The sequence below is a fragment of the Maylandia zebra genome, linkage group LG10 (assembly GCF_041146795.1).
Source record: "Maylandia zebra isolate NMK-2024a linkage group LG10, Mzebra_GT3a, whole genome shotgun sequence".
Lineage (NCBI taxonomy): Eukaryota > Metazoa > Chordata > Actinopteri > Cichliformes > Cichlidae > Maylandia > Maylandia zebra.
In genome coordinates, this window is record NC_135176.1 from 20,521,277 (window position 1) to 20,541,509 (window position 20,233).

The following is a 20,233-nucleotide window of genomic DNA, read 5'->3' on the forward strand; positions in this document are numbered from 1 at the left end:
GCAAAGTTTTTTTGCATTATATATTATATTTATAAAATGTCGGCGCCATCATTTAACTAGGTCGTGGACTTTGAATATTAATTAGATACAAATTGCGCATAAAGGTATAATATTTCTGAGTGAAAGCCTGCTGACTGAACTTCATATTTACTTTTATTTTGAAAACCCACTCTTCTTTTCGAGGCTTCGCGTGGGCTCTTATTGTGAAGGCTGAGCTCTGCGCCTCGGTGTGAGGTGTGGGTGTTTGGCTGGAGTTGATGCGGCCACAGGCTGCAGTATTTATAACACGTGAAGCCGTCGCTGAAGCGGAGTTCCGCTGCTTCCAGAGAGCCGCTCATCCACCGCTGCAGACCTCACTCTGATCCCGGTAAGCCGACCGATGAGCACCGCTGTTTGTTAACCCTCTGTACCGGACTACCCCAGCCTCTTCTCATAAAAGCTGGATTTTAAACGGGACCGAGTAGCTGCTGCGGGGTTATTTTGTACTTAAGTATTCCAGTTATTAGTCTTTAATAAGTATTGCAGATTTTTAGTTACTTATTTACTTTATTTAATAATAAATAAACACGCAAACTCAGAGCAGGTTACATTTTGGTTCCTGTAGCTCTCTTCCTCTCTTACACTTGCAATGATTTCATTTACACTTAATCTGCAAAGCAGCATCTTGATATCCGGAGAGGAAACTAGGCTTAAAGTTGTCCGGGGCGTTGGCTGTCTGTGTAATATGTGTGTGTGTGTGTGTGTTAGTGTCAGTCTGAGTGCGTGTGAGCTACAGTTACATGCTGACTTGTGAAAGCCTGAGCTGCTCCTGAAATCTGTTTCCAGTTAGGAAGTCTGACTTTTTTTGTTGTTTTTTTCGTCCAATGATGGAACCTCTGAGGCCAAAAAATGCCTCTCAGAGGTCAATTAAAATTCTTGTACTGCTATTTTTCATTGTCCAACGTTTATGCGTGTGCGTGTAGCCATGTAATTGATGCATATGCTCTACCAGCTGGATTCAAGCTCCCCGGACTTTTTTCTTTGGTACTGGTGTGTTAACACATGTATCAAAAATGCCATGCAGGCTTCAGTTCTAAAAATAAAGCTGAAATACTGACACATGGTTAAATAAACAGTCACAATGTTATGTTGGTATGGGGAAATGATGCCTTTTGTTGCTGGATGATGGAGTACAACATCACTCCCTATTGTGAGCAAACACACAGACAGTGTGTAAAACCAAATCCTACCTTCCACTGCCTCAAACACACACACACACACACACACACACACACACACACACACACACACACACACACACACACACACACACACACACACACACACACAACTGTGGGGAGTTTTCAGTTGGATTCTAAGCATGTTAAAGAAATTAGAGTGAGCTCAGTCCCATTAAAGACGTCCCAGCCCAATAAAACTTTATGCTGCTGGTCTTCCTTCACGTCATGGTAACTCCCTGTTGTGTTTTGCCTGTTGTGATTTTAATAGGATTGAATGTAAATAGGTGCAGACACTGTGGTCTTCTGTTTTTATTGATCCCCAATGGTCACGTGAACACTAGAGTTTAGTTTTTAATAGAGATTTCCAATGGATAGCATGGTAGAAACAGAAAGCTTCCTGTGTGTGTGTGTGTGTGTGTGTGTGTGTGTGTGTGTGTGTGTGTGTGTGTGTGTGTGTGTGTGTGTTGCCTTTTGTCCTGCAGCCAGTAAAACCTGTTGTGTTGTGTTTGGGTGTGCTGACATTGATCAGGGGGTGTGGAAACTTGTCTCATGCGAAAGGAAGAGGGCCACTTTATTAGTTACAAATTTCCTAAGTTTTCAATTGTAAATTGATGGTTTCTTAACAGAATTGCTTTTCCACTCCACTTGAGCACTCACCAAGTGCTTTAGACAACGTGTGTCAATCTAACATTCACACTCCAATGAACACATCAGGACCAGCTTGGGTTTCAGTATCAAACCACCAACTGTCTGATTATTATTTAACTTGCTCTACCTCCTGAGGCACAGCCATCCCAACTGCACCTTAACACAAATATCTAATCTGCCAATCACATGGCAGCATCTTAGTGCAGTTAGGCAGGTAGCTGTGGTCCAGACAATAACTTAAATCGCTTAGATCGCTTGTTATGCCGAAGAGCATCTCTGAATGCACAACACATAGAACCACAAAGTAGATGGGCTACAGCAGCAGAAGACAACACTTGGGTGCCACTCCTACGAACAGGAAACTGAGACTACAATTCACGCAGGCTCACCAACATTGGAGAGCCTGTCTAAGCCTGTCTTAAACTAATCTAAGGAGCTTGGAAGAAAAAGCAGTTCTGTAGGGAATATTTCCCAGCTGGTACTAGCAAGGTGTACCCAATAAAGTAAGGATATCTTAAGGAAAAGGGGAAGCAGTCTTCCCACTTATCATTAAGTAAGAGTGACACCACTCTCATTCATACATTTTCTGTTGAATAAAAAGCTAAGAGCCAGGAGGTTTTAGCTTAGCCATAAAGACCAGAAGCAGGGAAAGGACAACTTTCAGCTGCTCCCTTTAGTGCTCACCACAGTGGAGCATCTGCTTATATCTCACCCTAGTGTGGATCTGGTTTAGGGGGAAAAAAAGAAAGAAAAATCAACCATCGTCCCCTCTGATGCTCACTAATGACTGCACAGTTGTTAAAGTCAATCAACAAGCGTACAGTACAGTATTCCTAACTCCGTGCAGTCGGCATCTAACATCACATCCTATAGATAGAATTGACTTTTTTATTTAAGGATCAGTTAGATTATGCGTATAAAAATGTTTTTTTTATTTATTATTATTTTATTTGTTGTTTATATAACAGGGGCTCCACATCCGGAGTGGATGCAGCGAAAATGTTGCCAAATCAAACATGCAGTGACCCTTTGTGAATATTGTTAAAGCATGTTGTGGGTTACTCATTTATGCTCTCCCTGACTCTGCTATGGTTGTTTTAACCTAGAGGGAAGCTACACAGCGCCCTCTGGTGGACAAAGTATACACTGTCAACACTAATAACACATTTGAAGGGTGTTTCTTCCTTTTTTATCTTTACTTTTTAAATTGTCATTTATAAGCTATCTAAATATCAGATACCAACAATTACATAATATTGACAGATATATTGGCCATAGCAATATATCAACTGGGTTGTAACTTTGGTGAGTTCACTGTAGCTTATTTAATTTTAACGTAGTTATTTTTCATTTAGTTTTTTTAAGCAGTAGAAAGAGCCATGCTAGTTGTTTCCCCTTTCTTGTGGTCTTTATGCTAAGCTAGGCTAATGCTGGTTTCTGACAGACAAGACACTTGAAGTATTTCAAAAAATAAATATTCAAAATATTCCTTTAGCTAATATTCTCCAGGCTAGAAAATTTAATTAAAAATAAATCTGAATGAAGACTAGGAGAAATATAGCAAACAGCAGCTGAACTGTTGAACTTATACAGGAATTGTTTGGATGTTTAAAAATGGCTCGACTCATGTGAGGAGTGGCTGGAGTAAGAATCTGGAAAAATGGTTAGAAACGGAGATTTGCAGGGATTTTCTTGGTTGGAGATTTATGAGGGTAGACTGGAACAGTTTGGAGACAGGAGAACCCCTGAGACTACATGAGATAATTTAAACTTTTACGAGTAACTTGGAAGTCTTCCCAGCAGGACTGCTCTGGTGCCAGAGTGGAGAGGGTCTTACTGTCACACACACATGGAAAATGTCATGAAAACTGGTCAGACGTATTTTAGCTCCTGATTTAAAGGTCTTCTCGGTTACTGAGTGGAGAAATGAGTGCAGAAAGTGGAGTGTGTAACTCAAGACAAAGCGAGGTGGGTTAAGTGGATCTAACCAGAAGCTTCTGGTAAAGCCATCATGCCTGTCTTGTAGTAGCGGGACATGCTGTTTCTTTGACCTCACTCAGATCTGTTGTATCAGCTTTATCCCACTGTCTGGAATGCAGCTCTCAGCCGGGCCAGGTAAAACAGTCATTCAAGTTTTTCTTTGTGGCCCGCGCTAGAATACAAATGTTTAGCTGAACTTGCTGCCCAGCTTTAATCACTAATATGTTTCTTTTTCAGCCAGAATGATTGGGATCAGTGGTGGGAGCACTCTAACTGCAGTGTTGTTAGGCCACGATAAGGCTATAGTGTGATCGTTAAAGGTGCTCTAAGAAATATTTTGCTTGGTGAATATAGCAGAGGAAATGAATCCAGTGAGGTATCTGCCAAATGTGTAAACTCACTGAAAGAAAGCACTTCTTTTGCAAGAGAAACCATCTGAACAACAATATATGGTAATATGGTTTTCTCTTTGTGTCCAAGGTAGTTGTATACGTATGTAGTTTATAAAGCAAACCAGTTTGTGAACATTGCATCCTAATGAGGGCAGCTTCTGGTCACGGTGCTGCGATGCATTCTTTTTGTCTGTTGATTTTGTTGGTTTCAGACACGGACACACCTCTTTTATATGGTAATCCAAAGGACTTTAACCAAGTCTTTAGAACAACCACCTAACTGACAAGGGCACCAATCAGCTTGTTATCTTTGTTTTCTTTAGTCAGCCAGAGACTTGTTGCCACTTAAACTTGATACAAGGTCCTTCAGATATCGCAGATGAGATTGCCAAATCCTTTTTCATCTTCTTTAAATCATTTTATTACTGTTGTAATATGTTGTAATGTGTTATTACCTGTGCAGATGGTTGCTAACGTCAACTCTCTCCATGAAAATGAAGAAACTTTAAGAAACTTTTAATAAATGACCAGTAACTTTTGAATTTCCATATTTTCACGCTACAGGTGTTAAATTCTAAGTATTACTGTTTGCTTGTTACTATTGTTGCCATTAAAATAACACAACTTCAACCAAGTAAACAGAAATGGACACTTTGTGTTTTGGAAACTTTAATTTATATAAACAAAGCTGCAGCTACTTTTTGAAAACGTGAATTCTCTTCACTTATTTTTATTAAACAACCATTCAAGGTTTTATTCATACAGGCCTAGAGACCAGTTGGCAACCTCCTGGCAACCACCAGTTGCTAGGGAAGAGTGTGTATTTCCCAGCCAGTTGGTGATGAGGTGCATGGTGCTGCACAGAAAACCACCTTGCGATTGCTTTAGTCACTAACAGATTACCCAGGTTGCATGAAGTTTGTACAGAAGACTTGTCTGCAAACACCAACTGCTCCTAGTGCAGTAGTGAAAGTGTGAAAAGTGTTCTGCAATCTGTAAATGGAGACATTTTCCCTTCAAAGTAAATGTGTTGGTTGCAACAATGAGCACATTTACTTTGGTTTCTCAAAAAGAGTTTTACTATCATGCAGCTGGTAAGCATCTGCAGGTAAATTGGTGTCTTCCATGCAAACTATATGCAACCCGGACAATCTGCTCGTGACCAAAGCAATCGCACGGAAACTTTTGGTGCCGCATTCTCTTTTAGACCTACCTAGAAACATACAGCAAGCTACACCAACCTCTTGTCAACAAGTTGGGGAATGCAAATTTTTCTTTAGAAAGGTAAAACTGAAAACTAACTAAGCCTATGTGACTGAGACCACAGCTAGCTAATCTGCTTTAATGCTGAGGTTTAATAGAAAAATGAACATATTGTGAAGATAGGGGAGAAACTAGAACTCATGGAAAAAAACCCACATGGAACCACAGGGATAAATTCCACACATAAAGGTTTAAACCCAGAATCCTCTGTTCCTCATAGTTTATTCATCGTCAGGCCGTTATCACTGTTAATGTAGACGTAAGAAACAAGATTGCTTAAATGCCTTTATAGGTTAATGCTGTGGACATTTGCAGTCTCAAAAGTTTCACTTCCTGCTTATGCAGAGGTTAAAACATATTTTTCTAAGCAAACTTGCACGATGAATTCAGACTTGAGGCCCCTGCAGGCAGTTATTTTGTGTTAACTAAAAAAGTGTCACAATGATGCGATACACATCAGTTTGCTTGTGTTTTGGGTAGATTTAACTTTGCAAAGCAAAATGTTACCCAACTTTTTTCCCCCACGAAGTTAGTCATTAAATTGCTAAACTTTTAGACTTCCACATTTTAAAGGTCTCAAGCTTCTCAACAACTGCAACATCATTAAGTCATCATTCATGCCTCGCCTTGATGTTTAAACAATGAGTGACTCCTTATCAATACTCAGGATTTTTCCTGCTGTGCAACCAGAGGAAAGTCTCATTTCTGAATCCAAGTGTATGATAAGAATTTGTTATCTATCCCATCACTAAAATCTGCATAGCAATGCCACAATAGGAGGAAATTGGAACAACAGACATGTTAAGGTTAGCAGAGCTATCTGCAGGCTGCAGAGAAGTACTGGCTGCCGTGCTAAGTCTGTGATTTTTTAAAGAAAAGTCAGCGCTGAGGTCACACCTGCAGCACATACTGAGCGACGTAAGTTGAGCCAGGGTCTGTGGAATCTGCATTAATGACATATGAGTTTAACACAGTCAGTCTGTATGGACGAGCATATTAACAGTTCACTCAGTGTGTGTGTGTGTGTGTGTGGCTGAACTGTGCCAGCTTCACAGTTCTGATGGAGACTTCCTGTTTCTCATTTTTCCACTACATTCTTGAGCGATAAGCTCATGCCAACACACACACACACACACACACACACACACACACACACACACACACACACACACACACACACACACACACACACACACACACACACGGCTGGTACACACTCTAAAATAATCCACACTATGTCATGTTTGCACTGGCAGATTTCTTGTCTGTCTCTGCTTCTTTATTGCGCACTCGCTGTCTCTTTCACATCCCCACACGTTTGCCTGATTTTCTCCTCGTCCACATGACATGATGTCACCTTTCCGCGCTTTGTGCTTACACAGTGTGGAAGGCTCGGGTTGGAGGAAGTGCTTCAACTTGTAACCGTCACACTAAGGTGGCTGAAACTTTAACCGAAAGAGGGGAAAAGATTCAGGGTGATTTAAAACTAATGCAGCCGAAATCCACTCCCACTTCTCTTTATTCCCTGAACACTCAGTCCATGAAGGATTAAGGATGACACTCTTCTTATTGTTAACAACTGCCATAAAAAGACCAAAACCAACAATGAACCGTTTCTACAAACATGCCTGGTTATCTTAACCCTGTCATACTTTATTTTACAGCACCAATATTTTTAGAAACTACTAAAAGTGAGACAAACCATGGGCCCTGTCGTTCCTCTGACTCAATCCCACACACACAATCCTGCATTTATCTGACTTTAAATAGTTCCCAAGAACACATAATTTACTCTGATTTATTGTCAATAAGAAAAATAAAGACTCACACAAGCCTTTACCACCAGTGCCTTATGCCAATGCCAACTAAAAGTCTTAAAAAATAAAATTTACCAAGTGTGGACAAACTAATGTCACTCCATGGAGAGCTCCACATTCCCACAATGAGCTTTCTTTGGCTGCAGCACTGCCCTCAACTCTGCCTTTAGCCGTGACTGCGTGACACAGCCTAATTTTTCCGTGGTGATCTGACTGAGTTTCGTATTGGCCGCTTTAGCTGGAAGAAAACGATGTGTATGTGCTGCAGTGTTGTTACACAGTGCTATTTATTGCTGGAAAACAAAGTAAAGACGTGCAGCAACAGTGTACTCGGAGCTGCCTGATGTCAGTTACACCTCATTTGTTTTAGTCCTGGCTTCCTGTCAGCCGTTGTTTAGCTCCCATCAGATAACAATTTCACGGTGCTCATAGCCAAGCATCAATACTGCCTTCTATGCGGTTACTGAGCAGAGTTCTGTGTCTTTGCAAAGTTCGACTCTGCAGGTGAAAGCAAAAATGAGAAACGGAGCAGGATTGAGAGCACTGGAAATCTTAGCTGAATCCTTATTAGTTTGGGAAGAGAAGGAATTAAAATGTCAAGAAGCGTGGAGGGAAAACAGGAGGTAACAGGTAAATGCCAGACCTCGCCTTTATCTGACAGGACTTGCTTTCTTCCAGTGGAGACGGATGAGTAACCTCTTCACACCCAGTCACCAAATAAACCAGACAGCTGCTGGTTGCTCCATTGAGTAATGATTGAGGCGGCCACCGAGGGGAAGATATATGTCCAGCTCCACAGTTCGGAGCTTTATTGTCTGTTAAGGAGATGAGACCACAAAGAAGTTATTTAATCAACTTTATTAACCACAGCACCTTTAACCTCTGCCTCATACGTCTGTCAAAAAGACTGGATATTAAATTAAAATCGGGTTTCCTTCCAGACTTTATGAAAATGTTCATCTGCTTGTATTTGAGACTTTGAATTATGCCATAAAAATGTGCTTTCATGAGCATTCCCAGTCTGAGGAAAACAAAAAGACTTGTGTTGAAGTTCTAAATCACTTGCAAACAAACGAGCTGAAACACATTAAAAATCATTTTGATCAGTTTCGATTATGTCTCACTGACACTAGCAGCTCATCCAGATCCATCGCAGTTCAGCGGGTATTCTAATGTGTGAAGTTCACAAAGAAAGCGTTTAGTTTGCTTGTCATTGCTTAGATTTATTGCACAAAATAATGACTTCTTAATAGATTCTAATTTTCAAGAAGGCTCGCAAACCGTTCTATCCACGACAAGTTCATCCAGAACACCACCCAATCAAAGTGCTCCAGCATTCACTGCGTCCATAAAAGGCATGAGCATCATCGTTTCACAGGATACACAGTGACGACACCATATTTCAAGCTGTCGCATCGTTTTGTATCTTCTGATGTTTGATCTTCATCAGCAGTAAGAATCTGATGGGTGGTTTCAGTTCAACTTCGTTCACTACACCAGGAGCAAAATTAGGTGTAACTGAATAATTCAAAGCATGAGAGTTATGTTTTGAAATGAAAAGAGAAAAAGAAAATGACAAATGTTATCTTGAACATATTTGGGTGAAGACCCATCGTATGTGAGTTTGATTAAATTCTGGTTCTCGTCAGTTGCGGATGGACGACGGGCGCTTCACCATGGCACGAGCTGATGAGTCTGCCAGATGAGCTAAAGAACAGATGTTTGAATGAAAAGGTCAAGTTATTCAAAAGTGGTATTTTAGCCATGATGAAAGTGTGGCCTCTGTAGAAGTGAAATGATAGTCTATACTATTTTTGCACAGACTCTCGAGGTCCTACGGGATGATCGTTTTTTATGATTTTGTATGAGATGTCTGCTGATGGCTTTGTTAACCATTCCCTTTGGCACCATCGTTGGGCAAAAACGTCACTTTTTCCTGTATAACCACTAATTTAGCTGTGTTTAGAGACATTTAGCAAAACATGTTAGTGTTATACTCGCTAAACATCAGCATGTTACCATGGTAACATTACTGTTGAGCTGAAAGCACTATTGTAATTAAGTAGAATGTTTAAAAAACTGCTCATTTTATCCCAATTTGAAATGTTTTCAAGTTGCAAACAGTTTTTCTTGTGATGGCCACTACACACTCAATAATGCCTATTCAGTCAATCACATGGCAGCAACTTAATGCACTTACGCATGTAGACATGGTCAAGATGACCTGGTGAAGTTCAAACCGAGCATTAGAGTGAGGAAGAAATTTATTTTGGTGACTTTGTTGTTGCTGCCTGACAGGCTTGTTTGAGTATTTCAGAAACTGCTGATCTACTAGGATTTTCCCACACAGCCATCTCTAGGGTTTACAGAGAATGATCTGAGAAACCGAAAATATTCATTGAGCAGCAGTTCTCTGGGGTAAAATGTTAATGTCAAAGGTCAGACGAGAAGGTCCAGACAGCTCCAAGCCGATAAGAAGGCAACACAACTCGTTACAACAAAGGTATGCAGACGAGCATCTCTGAGTGCACAACACCTCAAACCTCGAAGTAGATGGAATACAGTAGCAGGTCACACAGGGTAATACTCCTGTAAGCTAAGAACAGGAAACGAAGACTATAATTTACACAGGCCTGCCAAATTTGGACAATATAAGACCAGAAAAGTGTTGTCTTGATTCCTGCTGAACATGCCCTACAAAGGGCAAAGATCAGCAATTGCCAGACCCAGGCCCAGCCATACACACATGTGCGCACACCACTCATTTATGGTGGTGTCAGCCCCCTGAGATGTCAGCGAGCAGATGCCTCCCCGAACTAGTACCGAACCGAACGGGGTCCAACCTAGTACTAGCAAGAGGCACATAATAAAGTGACTAGTAACTGTACATATAACAGTTGCACAACAGTTAAATGACCTTTACATTTGATGCACTACAGAAATGGCTGGTGGACAGACTGGGAAAGGAGTTTCCTAAAATGAGAACTTCCTCGTGAATGTGTGCCGACATGTCGCTCCATACAGGAGGTGAACACTATAGTTTGTGGTTTCTAAGGGAGTGGTTCATTTAAGAAGTGGAGTGTGTGTGTGTCTGTGTGTGTTGTCATAAGGATGTCAGCGTTCCTGATCTCACCACATTAGTCATGCCAGGCATTCCTTCATGCGTTCACCACACTGTGCAGACACACATGGACACACACACTTGTCTCACAGCAGTTTGTGAGAATTCCTCGTGGTCAGGCAGCATGAACCTGATGTGGGAAATAAGTGAGTGAACAGACTGTAGAGATCGCTCCTCTTCCATATTTCCGTGCCTTTGTGTAGCTGTGATTTAAAAAAAATACATTTTTAACCAACATGTTGTTTATTATTTACCGTCTGAACTTCTGGCCCTGTAATCACAGCTCTGTGATCAGATTTATGTTGGTCAACGTGGTGATTTTGGTTCTATGTTTAGGGCGTTTATGTGTCCTGTATTTTAGGGAGAGTGAATTCTGGATTCTGTAGTGTGAGAAATCAAGTGTGCCAACGTTTGCGGTGCTGCTCGTCAGCATGATTAAACAAGAACTAGCAAACAGAATTTCAGAAAGCTTGGTGCAGATATGACGCACGGGCAAATGAAGAACCCATTAGGATTTGATATGGATCCAGATACGTTTCCTTGGAGACGGGGCACTGACTCATAGAGCTTCTACTCTCCTAATGACCTTCTTGGTTTCCTCATTCTCCATTAAAGTAACAAATGTTGGTCCTCAGGAAGGCTACAATTGTGAGATTCTACTAATATTACTAACATTAATATTTGCAATTAATAATAATAGAATAATAGATAATTAGATAGGTTTCACTTGGCTGAAAGGGTTGCCAGGAGAAAGACTCTTCTCTCTAAAAAGATCATAGCAGCATAATGTAGGTTTTCAAATTTGCATCTAAATAAACCACAAAACGTCTGGAATAAGATCCTTAGGACAGACGACGACAAAGTGAAGCCATCTGGCCACAATGCACAGCACCACATCTGGAGAAAACCAAACACAAACAAACTGGGTCATGCAAGAGGACAATGATGGCTGAAAAAGAAAAGAATCGGTGTTTGGCTTTATAATGCATGGCATGGAGTGCAATACATGCATCTAAAATATTGTGGAGTACAAGAAAGTAGTATTACACAATACAAGTACCAACACAAACTCTCACATCTGGACACGTCCCTGAAACAGGGCAGGTATACGGCCTGGGAATACAAAGATGAGGATGGATAGATTACTAGAGGAAGGAAGAGGAAGTCAAGAGCAAATAAAAGCCTAATTCATCTGCCTCCCGAATCAGCTGTAAAATTTGCTGTCAAACTTATCAGTTAGGAGCTGCTTTAACAGGAAGAGATAAGATGCATAAATGGAGAGGAAGCGAGCGCACCGCACAACCACTGTAAACACAGGTACACAGAAACACTGACAGATACGTCATTGTGTATCCACGAAATCAGCTCGAATAACACACAGCTCACACGCAGCTGTGAGCTGACAGAATCCCAGTTCAGCCTCTGATTTCCTCTTTGATGGTGTCTTAGTTTCACCAGCTGCTCAAACATCCCACAGAGCTGAGCCGCGGTGAATAGTTATGGTCTATGTGCTCTGTGGAGAAATTTCAGCTCCGAGCAATCCGTGTAATCATTTTTGTCTCATCTAACTTTTTTATGTTTTTCAAAGATTTTTGCACACAGAACATAAGAAGAAAATAACCTGATGGTTTGAAGAAGTGGTGGAAAATGGAAGTTGCTTCCAGAACTGTTAGAAAGAAATTATTTGATTAATGAAGCACATGATCAGGAGGCTCATCCATAATGAGAATAAATAATTGCAGCTGGATTGTTTAAAATGAGCTCATGCTTAAAATTTTGTGATTGGTTTTAAAGATGTGCTGTTTGGTGAGGACCAAAAGTTCTTAATTGAAACCACAAACGACTAAAATCCATTTTGACCCATGAATCATAAAATATGAACCGTTATCTGTTGTCATAAAACAAAACAAGTGTGGTGTTTACCGCCGTTGCTGGGCAGAGCTTTTACTTCCTCCCTCCGTTCTGTTCTTGCTGCAGGTGGGACTGTATCCTGACGATGGCGGACAGCTCGCAGTGTTTCTACTGCCGCGAGGACCTCGGGGGGAAGAGGTTCGTCCGTAACGAGGGGAGGCCGGTGTGCGTTCGCTGCCACACAAAGTTCTGCGCCAACTCCTGCGCCGAGTGCCACCGTCCCATCTCCGTGGAAACAAAGGTGTCTTATCGAGCTGCATTTCTCTGTGTGGACTTAGAAGTTTTGGTATTTCCTGCCACCTGCGTCCAGCTGTCATCCAAAAAAACCCTCCAAAAATTCTCTCCGTTTTCCTCCATCAGGAGCTCAGCCACAAGGGCCGATACTGGCACGAGGAGTGTTTCCGCTGTGCAAAGTGTTACAAGCCTCTGGCTAAGGAGCCCTTCAGCACCAAGGATGACCGCATCATGTGTGGGAAGTGCTGCTCCAGAGAGGATGCTCCACGCTGCCACGGCTGTTATAAACCCATACTGGCGGGTACGACTGATCACATTCACACCAATGCTCTGTAGAGGGTGGCCCACTGATCTGCTTGTCTTGTGTGATTAAAAAACCAAAGAGTTAGCTGGAAAAAGTCATTTTCAAAAGAGTTTCTTCATCAGAACATCTAAATATATACATGATTTAGGGCAGTACGGGTGTACTGACTATTATAGTGTCAAACTATTGTTAAATAAAAGGACTCATGCAGGCCTAAAAATGTCCTCTATACTACTGTATTTATTCAGCATTAGCAGTAATAATCCTTCTCCTCTCCCCTGCAGGAACAGAGAGCGTGGAGTACAAAGGGAACTCGTGGCACGACGAGTGTTTCACCTGTTACAGCTGTAAACGACCAATAGGATCACAGAATTTTCTCTCCAAAGGAAGTGACATTTACTGCAGCCCCTGCTATGATGACAAATTCGCTAAACACTGCGTGAGCTGCAAGAAGGTAATTTCTCTCACACAGGGAACCAGGCCACCCTCATATCACCAAGATCACTTTGAAGTCACATTTTTATAGCAATTTTAGGCACGCTGCCATTTAAATGTTTAATTGTGTTCATTGTTTTATTTTTATTTGCTTTGACATGTCAAAATTCCTTTAATAAGCAGGCTGTAATAGTGCAATAATTCATAAAATCTTAATCTTTGGATACTTAGGATAATTTTTTTTCTGTCAGGGAAATCTGCAGCCTAATTGCATTTTAGCCTTTTACCCCATTACACTAATGACTGACCAGATTATTAATAAATTATTGCTTCATTTGTACTTTTAACTCGACTATTTAATTCATACCAAACTATGCTAAATGTAACAAATGTGGAAGCCACTGTATCTCACTTGGTTGAGCAGGTGAACCATGCAGTATGTCATGGGGCTACTGCAGAGGCTGCTTACAGCAACCTGCTTGTTCTCTTAAGTTTCCTGCCTTCTCTCCACTGTCGTCTCTAAATCAAGGCTAAAATGAACCCAAGGAAAATATTTAAACAAATCTCGGATGGAGATGTTATTTTAACAGTAATTAAACTACTCAAAGATTATTTTAATTGGATGGTAAAACATCCCTTAACTTCTATCTCCAGCCTATAACCTCTGGAGGAGTGAACTACCAGGACCAGCCGTGGCACAGCCACTGTTTCGTGTGCAGCTCCTGCGCAAAGCCTCTGGCAGGGACGAGTTTCACCAACCACCAGGAGCAGGTCTTCTGTGTCGACTGCTACAAGACCTCCGTGGCCAAGAAGTGCAGCGGCTGCCAGAACCCCATCACAGGTTAGCTTTATACCTGAATTCCTTCTAAACACCAGCGCTTTCACAATGAGAGCATGTTCTCACTCGTTAGTCTAAGTCTTAATACAACATGGTGTTTGTTTTGTAAGTGATGGCTCTATTAGAGTCAAAAGGAGGTTAAAGCAGGTGGCACTTTACCATTCGAATGACATCTTAGCTGGTGTAGTGCGCAGTATCTGCTGTGTCCATAAAAACTCAGCTAAAGTGTTTGCAACAAATATTATTGCATCACAGTGGCTACATCCTTCTTTCATATGCAGTCTGTGATATTGCAGCATGAAAGACTGGACCGACTAACAAGTAAACACAGATCTCAGCTGAGATCTGAGTTCTTAGTTAAACTTGTGGCATTAAAATAAACACAACAGGTAAATGGAAGCTGTACCAGAACCATAACTATGACCGAGTGCACTCAGCTACCAGGTAAGTAAGAAAGAAAGGGAAGTTTGTCTTTATAGCACTTTTCCAGAGAAAGAATAGTTAAATGCACATGCCAAAAGCAACATAGGCACACAAACACTACGCAAACACCTGCATGAACAGATGAGTTTTAAGCTGCTTTTTAAAGGATGACACAGAGAGTCAAAGGTGCAAAGAGAGGTGTAGGTGGGGGGGACCTCACACCATGATGTTAAAAAAAACCTAATAACTATTTGAAGATAAAAAATTAAATCTTTAGATGATTTTAAGGTGTTTTGTAACTTTTCATCTGACGGATCCAGATGTGCTTTAAGGCAATTCAAATACAGCTGATGTCTTTACTGATTAAGACCAGCAGGTGGCACACAAAGGTAGACCAAAGACACGGTCTAACTCCCCTCTGCTCTTCTCTCCTCTCAGGTTTTGGTAAAGGGGTGAATGTGGTGAACTATGAGGGCAGCTCCTGGCATGAATACTGCTTCAACTGTAAGAAGTGCTCCCTCAGTTTGTCCAACAAGCGTTTCGTAGCCAAGGGAAAAGACATCCTCTGCACTGACTGCGGCAACAAGTAGAGACGGACGACTTTATGCCCGTTTCAAAATGATGTAAACCTATTCCCCTGCATTCTTCTCCTTTCTTTCACCAAGCTGGCCTTCACTTCCTGTCCGCTCCGGCATTATATCCCCTCTGATAATAATGTGAATAATGAAATAAAATAAAGTAAATAAATAAGGTGATAGAGTCTACAGTGCTCCCCTTGGTAAAGCAAATGTGTTTGGCGAAACAAAGCACTCAGACCATGACTCTGCTGGAGGACGGGTTAATAAAATAATAATAATAATTTAAAAAAAGAATAAAAGGATGTAACCTTACCTGTTTGTTTTTTGTTGTTGTTGTTTTTACATGCCAGCAAGCATCTTATTTCAATATTCTGTTTATTATCCAGCTGAAATCTTGGAAGATTAATTGATGTGAGTACTTTAACCTGCTCTGATGTTAAGTGACGTCTACGTCTGAAAATGAGAAACTCTGAGTCCGGCAGCGGCACGTGTCAGACTTGTATTACATTAAAATGTGTGAGCTGGTGTTTTGAACCACTAGTAACAAGTTTTCACAGGAGGTGACAGGAGCCTTTTCTCTCTGTCCAAATGTAAGAGAACAGTATTTTTACCAACAGCTACCCGACTCTGTTGTTAGAGCTGCATCATTCATTCTTATTCTGCTAAAGCTAACCTTCATTTACTGTGTTGTTAAAAGCTCAGAAATCAATGCGTGTCATGTTGCAGTCGGTAAATGATAAAAAAAAAAATCTAAGGTTGCTTAAATTGCAGCGTTTAATTGTTCATGTGTCCGTATTTAAGTTTTAACTGCTAATTGATATTTGCTTGTTGTATTTTTTACATAAATAAAATTTGTAACCCTTTCACTTCTAAATAAAGATAAAATCTGAATAAATGTTGCATGTTTCTGTGAAGATCAAAGCTCAAATAAACTTTCTATAAAACTGAGAATGACTTTTTCTCTTTTTGATTCAATTTCTCAGTTTATTTTTAATGAATTTGTTTTTTTTTGTTTTTTTAACTTCACATTTTATACGGATGGTTTTGTTGCACAGGGACAGATACCAACCTACTGAAGGCCATGCATGTAGCCTTGAAAGAGTAATTAGGTCTTCATGTTCAGGTAGTGTTGACAGAAAGCAGTGCATGTTTGTCAGAGCTAATTACCGTTTCACGTATGCTTTTGTGTGGCCGTGATTTTTTTCCTCCTACACTTTTATAGATTGACTTTTTGTCCCACCTGCACACACATAATAGCACGAACCGACCAATCACAGCCAGACAACAGCATTACCTGCTTCACGGTCACAGACAAAGGTTTGTGACTTGATTTTTATGCATCGTCTCAGAGCTTGTTCGAAACCAGTGAGCTGAGACTTTGCAGGATGAAGTGTAGTTGCTGAGAATCTCGACCAGGATTTACTTTCAGATTCATCTCCTGGCTTTCAGGCGATTCTGTCGAAGGTAAGTTCTTCACTTATGCTCAAAAATTTTGATAAACTTTGATGCTTCTAATAATTCTAATAATAAAAATACTTTATTATACAGTTAATGCACAAATAATAGTGTAATTATTTAATTTTATTTTTCAGATTTCATCATGGTCATCCTTCAAAATTACCTGAATGTTTTTTTCTCTCTGTCTCTGCTGGGCAGCCCGGGTCCTGCTAAAGCAGACGGTAGGAACAACTAAAAAAATGGAAAAAATACAAAAGAGATCACAATTTATTTGATCACAAATCATGTTTGCGTATTACTTGAAGCCACGGTTCTGTGAAAAAGTCAGCTGATTGTAAAAAAAGTCAAGATTATCTAAAACAAACCTCACGTATATCATGTAGAGCCATTAAAGACCACAAGGTGAAAGGTGGAAAAGCATGATGTAATACTGTAGACAGTTTAACTGACTCCAGATTCAGCTCCTGCTGACTAAATAAGTAAAGAAGAAAAAAATGTTCTTCACACGTTCCTTTTAAAGTGGCCGGGTCTGTAAAAGTGGCTGCAAAACACACTGATGATGATTTCTAAAGCAAAAAGATAATTACCCATTAGGGTAATTTTTGACAATGAAAAAAAAAAGAGTTGCAATGAGACTAACAGTTAGGTTTATAAGTGTTTTTTTTCTTTCTTTTTGTGATTGAGCTTGCGTACACCATCACAGTGCGTTTCAAATCAAACAATCTATGGGTTAAATTCAATGTTAACAAAAGCATTGACTTAACTTTGAGGAATTTTTATACAGTCCCCCATTTTCAGATGTTCAAAGGTAAGTGGACTCACAGAATTTTAAGGGTTATAAAGGTTGATTTTTTTTTTAGAGCTGTGCCAGCTCTTTTAGATGTTTTCTATCTTTTGAGTCTAAAGTATGAAAAAGGGCTTCTTGAAGATGTCTCTTGGACTGGTAGATCCACCCAACCCCTCATCGAGTGTTCTTTACTTTGTTAGATGTTTTAAGGCTGTTTTTCTTAACCATGGAAATAATTCAATTTTCGTTGCTTTTTGTGGTCTTTCTGGCTTTTTGTTGTTGGTGAGTTGGTTGGTGCATGCAAGCTTTGTAAGAATGAGGCAGATTGCTGATTACTACTAAAGTTTTTGCTGTCTCTCTGACCGGGTTGTTTTGCCTTTTCAGCCCAATAATGGAGTTTCTGTCATGGTCCTGGGCCATGTGGGCCCAGTATTCTTAGTTTCTTGTATTTTTGTATTTCGTTCCTTATTTTAGACCATGTTTTCTGAGTTGCCCTGTTGTGTTGTTCCCTAAGTGTTTTCCCTTCATGGCTTTTACCCCCTGTGTGCCCCTCTGTGTATCTGTGAGCCCTCGTCTCTCCTTATGTTTTATTCCATGTTTCCCCAGCCCGTTATGTCTAAATTCTCCCCGTGCTCTCTCTCCCCCCTGTGTGCCCTCTATGTATTTATGAGCCCTCGTCTCCCTTTGTGGTTGTTTCATGTTTCCCCAGCCCGTTATGTCTGTGTTTTCCCCGTGCTCTCTCTCCTCCTGTCTGAACCTCTGTGCCTGTACCCGTCAGTGTTATGTCACCCCGCCCTGTCTCGTTATGGTTATCTGTGTCAGCTGTGTTCCCCGTGTGTTCCCACTTTCCTCATTAACCCTCTGTGTATTTCTGTCTGCGTCTTCCTCTGTTCGGCGTCGCGTTCTCCCTCATGCTGCGTGGATTTCCCTGTGTCTCTCTCAAAGTATTAGTTTATTGTGCCCAGTTTAAGTTTTGTATTTTCTCGTCAGCAATAAAGCTGCCTTTTGAGTTCATCCCTTGAGTCCGTGAGTTTTGCGATTGGGTCCTCATCCTGCCTGCCACACAGCCGACCATGACAGAAGAACGCGACCACGACATGGACCCAGCAACTCACAACCCCTCCGCTGAGCTCCGGGAGGATTTAATCTACACGGTGGAATATCACTGTCAGGAGTGGGAAGTGCTACCAGGAGACGAACACCGGGAGGTCGTAGCCGTCCGTCTACAGCGGATGGTGTCCGGACTCCCGTGGCTGTTCGGCGCGCTGCACCCCCACATCCGGGACTTCCTCGTTTCCACCGTAGGCATCCGCCCGGAGCTGCCTCTCCAGTGTGAAGAGTCGGAGGACGTTCAGCCCGGTCCGCTGGAGGATTCGCGGTCCGGCTCGTCTCCTCCCCCTTCCCGGAGAAAACGGCGTTCACGTCGCCGGCGTTCCCGAGCAGCGGAGCAGTTTTCATCCCTGGGTGAGAGTGACTGTGCGTCACACTCTCAGCCCAAGTTTTCTGGACCCGGACTTCATGACTTTTCCACCACTGTGAGTAACTCTGTTTTGCCCGCCATTGTGTTTCCTGAATCGGATAACTCCACCACTGTGTGTTTGGACTCTGGAGACACTATACAGCGAGGCACCTCGGTGTCGGATCATTCACCAGTTGCTAGCAACCTTTGTGTTTTTGAGCCCTCTGATTTTTGTAAAGCTCGCAGTATGTCCTTTGATTTAACCGATATGAATGTGTTACATGTAGAGACAGCTGAACCTAAGACAGCTATCCTACACCAGACTCACCTACACACTGCTACCAGCATTGCAGCCCCACAGAACTGTTTTAACCAGCCTGTACACTCTGGGGTTTTCCAGTCTGAACTCAGCCACACACCACCACCATCATCAGCCAAACCATCTGAGACTGAGTGTTCTGTAACTGATGCTCCTTCTAGTAACTGTTTCATGTGCCAACCCGTTGTGTCTTTTGACATGTCCAGTGGTGCCCAGTCAGGTCCACAACCAGTGTTTAATCATTCAGTTTCTCGAGTGAGCGGTAACAAGATGGTCGCTTCCTTTGCTAAGCTAACTGAAAGACTAGGGTTAAGCGTTAAAGAGTTGCTTGATCAGGTCAAGTTTTGTGACCCACGGCAACGCATGCTTGATCCTGTTCGCTACTCCTCTGAACCTGTTGCTGTGAAAACTGTTGTGGGTGTTACTTCGTCCCTGGACTGTGTGGCTCCCCATCCAGTTCAATCTGAGTCAGCCTGCCGAGTTGGTTCACCTATGGACTATATGAAAATTGACTTTGTTTCTCAACCTGTGTTTGTCCTTCCAGCCTCGATTCTGAAAAGAACTGTCTCTGGCGTTCTTCCTTCTCTGACCTGTGTTAGACAGCACACCGTTCCTCAAGAGACAGTTGTTGATGTTGTCTGTTTTGAAACTGCTTCGGTGACTGTCCCTGAGCTAACCTCCTCCAGGACTGCTAGCGCTAACCTGGAGAGTGTTATAGCAGTGGATTTCCTAGGACCTGCTTGCTTTAAACCTAGATCTCCTAAAACTGAGTTTGGCGTCAATAACTTGGTTTTCCCAGTGTCTGTTGCTGCTCCTGAACTCTGCTCTCAAACTCCAGTTCCTGTAACCAGGGCAGCGCAGGCCCAGCTTTCCCTTGCTCCCGTATCAGTTCCTCGGGAGAGGGTGGCTGAGGTCCAGCCGGTCCCTGCTTCTATCCCCAGCCTGGCAGAGGCTCCGTTCATCCCGGCACCCGTACCTGCTCCTCGGGTGGGGTTGATGGACACCCAGCCGTCGCCTGTGCCTGTTCCGGTTCCCCGGGTGAGGTC

The 20,233-nt window shown here is 41.8% G+C and overlaps 1 protein-coding gene across 1 annotated transcript; it reads left to right on the forward strand.

Annotated features, from left to right (window-relative positions):
* Positions 1–221: 221 nt before the first annotated feature.
* LOC101474754 (four and a half LIM domains protein 1) lies at positions 222–16,115 on the forward strand. The gene is made up of 6 exons (XM_004550322.3): positions 222–367; positions 12,419–12,593; positions 12,713–12,887; positions 13,175–13,344; positions 13,980–14,166; positions 15,025–16,115. The coding sequence occupies exons 2-6, from the start codon at positions 12,438–12,440 to the stop codon at positions 15,174–15,176; spliced, it is 840 nt and encodes a 279-aa protein (XP_004550379.2). The 5' UTR covers positions 222–367; positions 12,419–12,437; the 3' UTR covers positions 15,177–16,115.
* Positions 16,116–20,233: the final 4,118 nt, after the last annotated feature.

Coding starts and splice junctions, on each gene's coding strand:
- LOC101474754 (XM_004550322.3), top strand. CDS start 12,438: ATGGCGGACAGCTCGCAGTGTTTCTACTGCCGCGAGGACCTCGGGGGG. Junction 12,594..12,712: donor CCATCTCCGTGGAAACAAAG/GTGTCTTATCGA, acceptor TTCCTCCATCAG/GAGCTCAGCCACAAGGGCCG. Junction 14,167..15,024: donor CTGCCAGAACCCCATCACAG/GTTAGCTTTATA, acceptor CTCTCCTCTCAG/GTTTTGGTAAAGGGGTGAAT.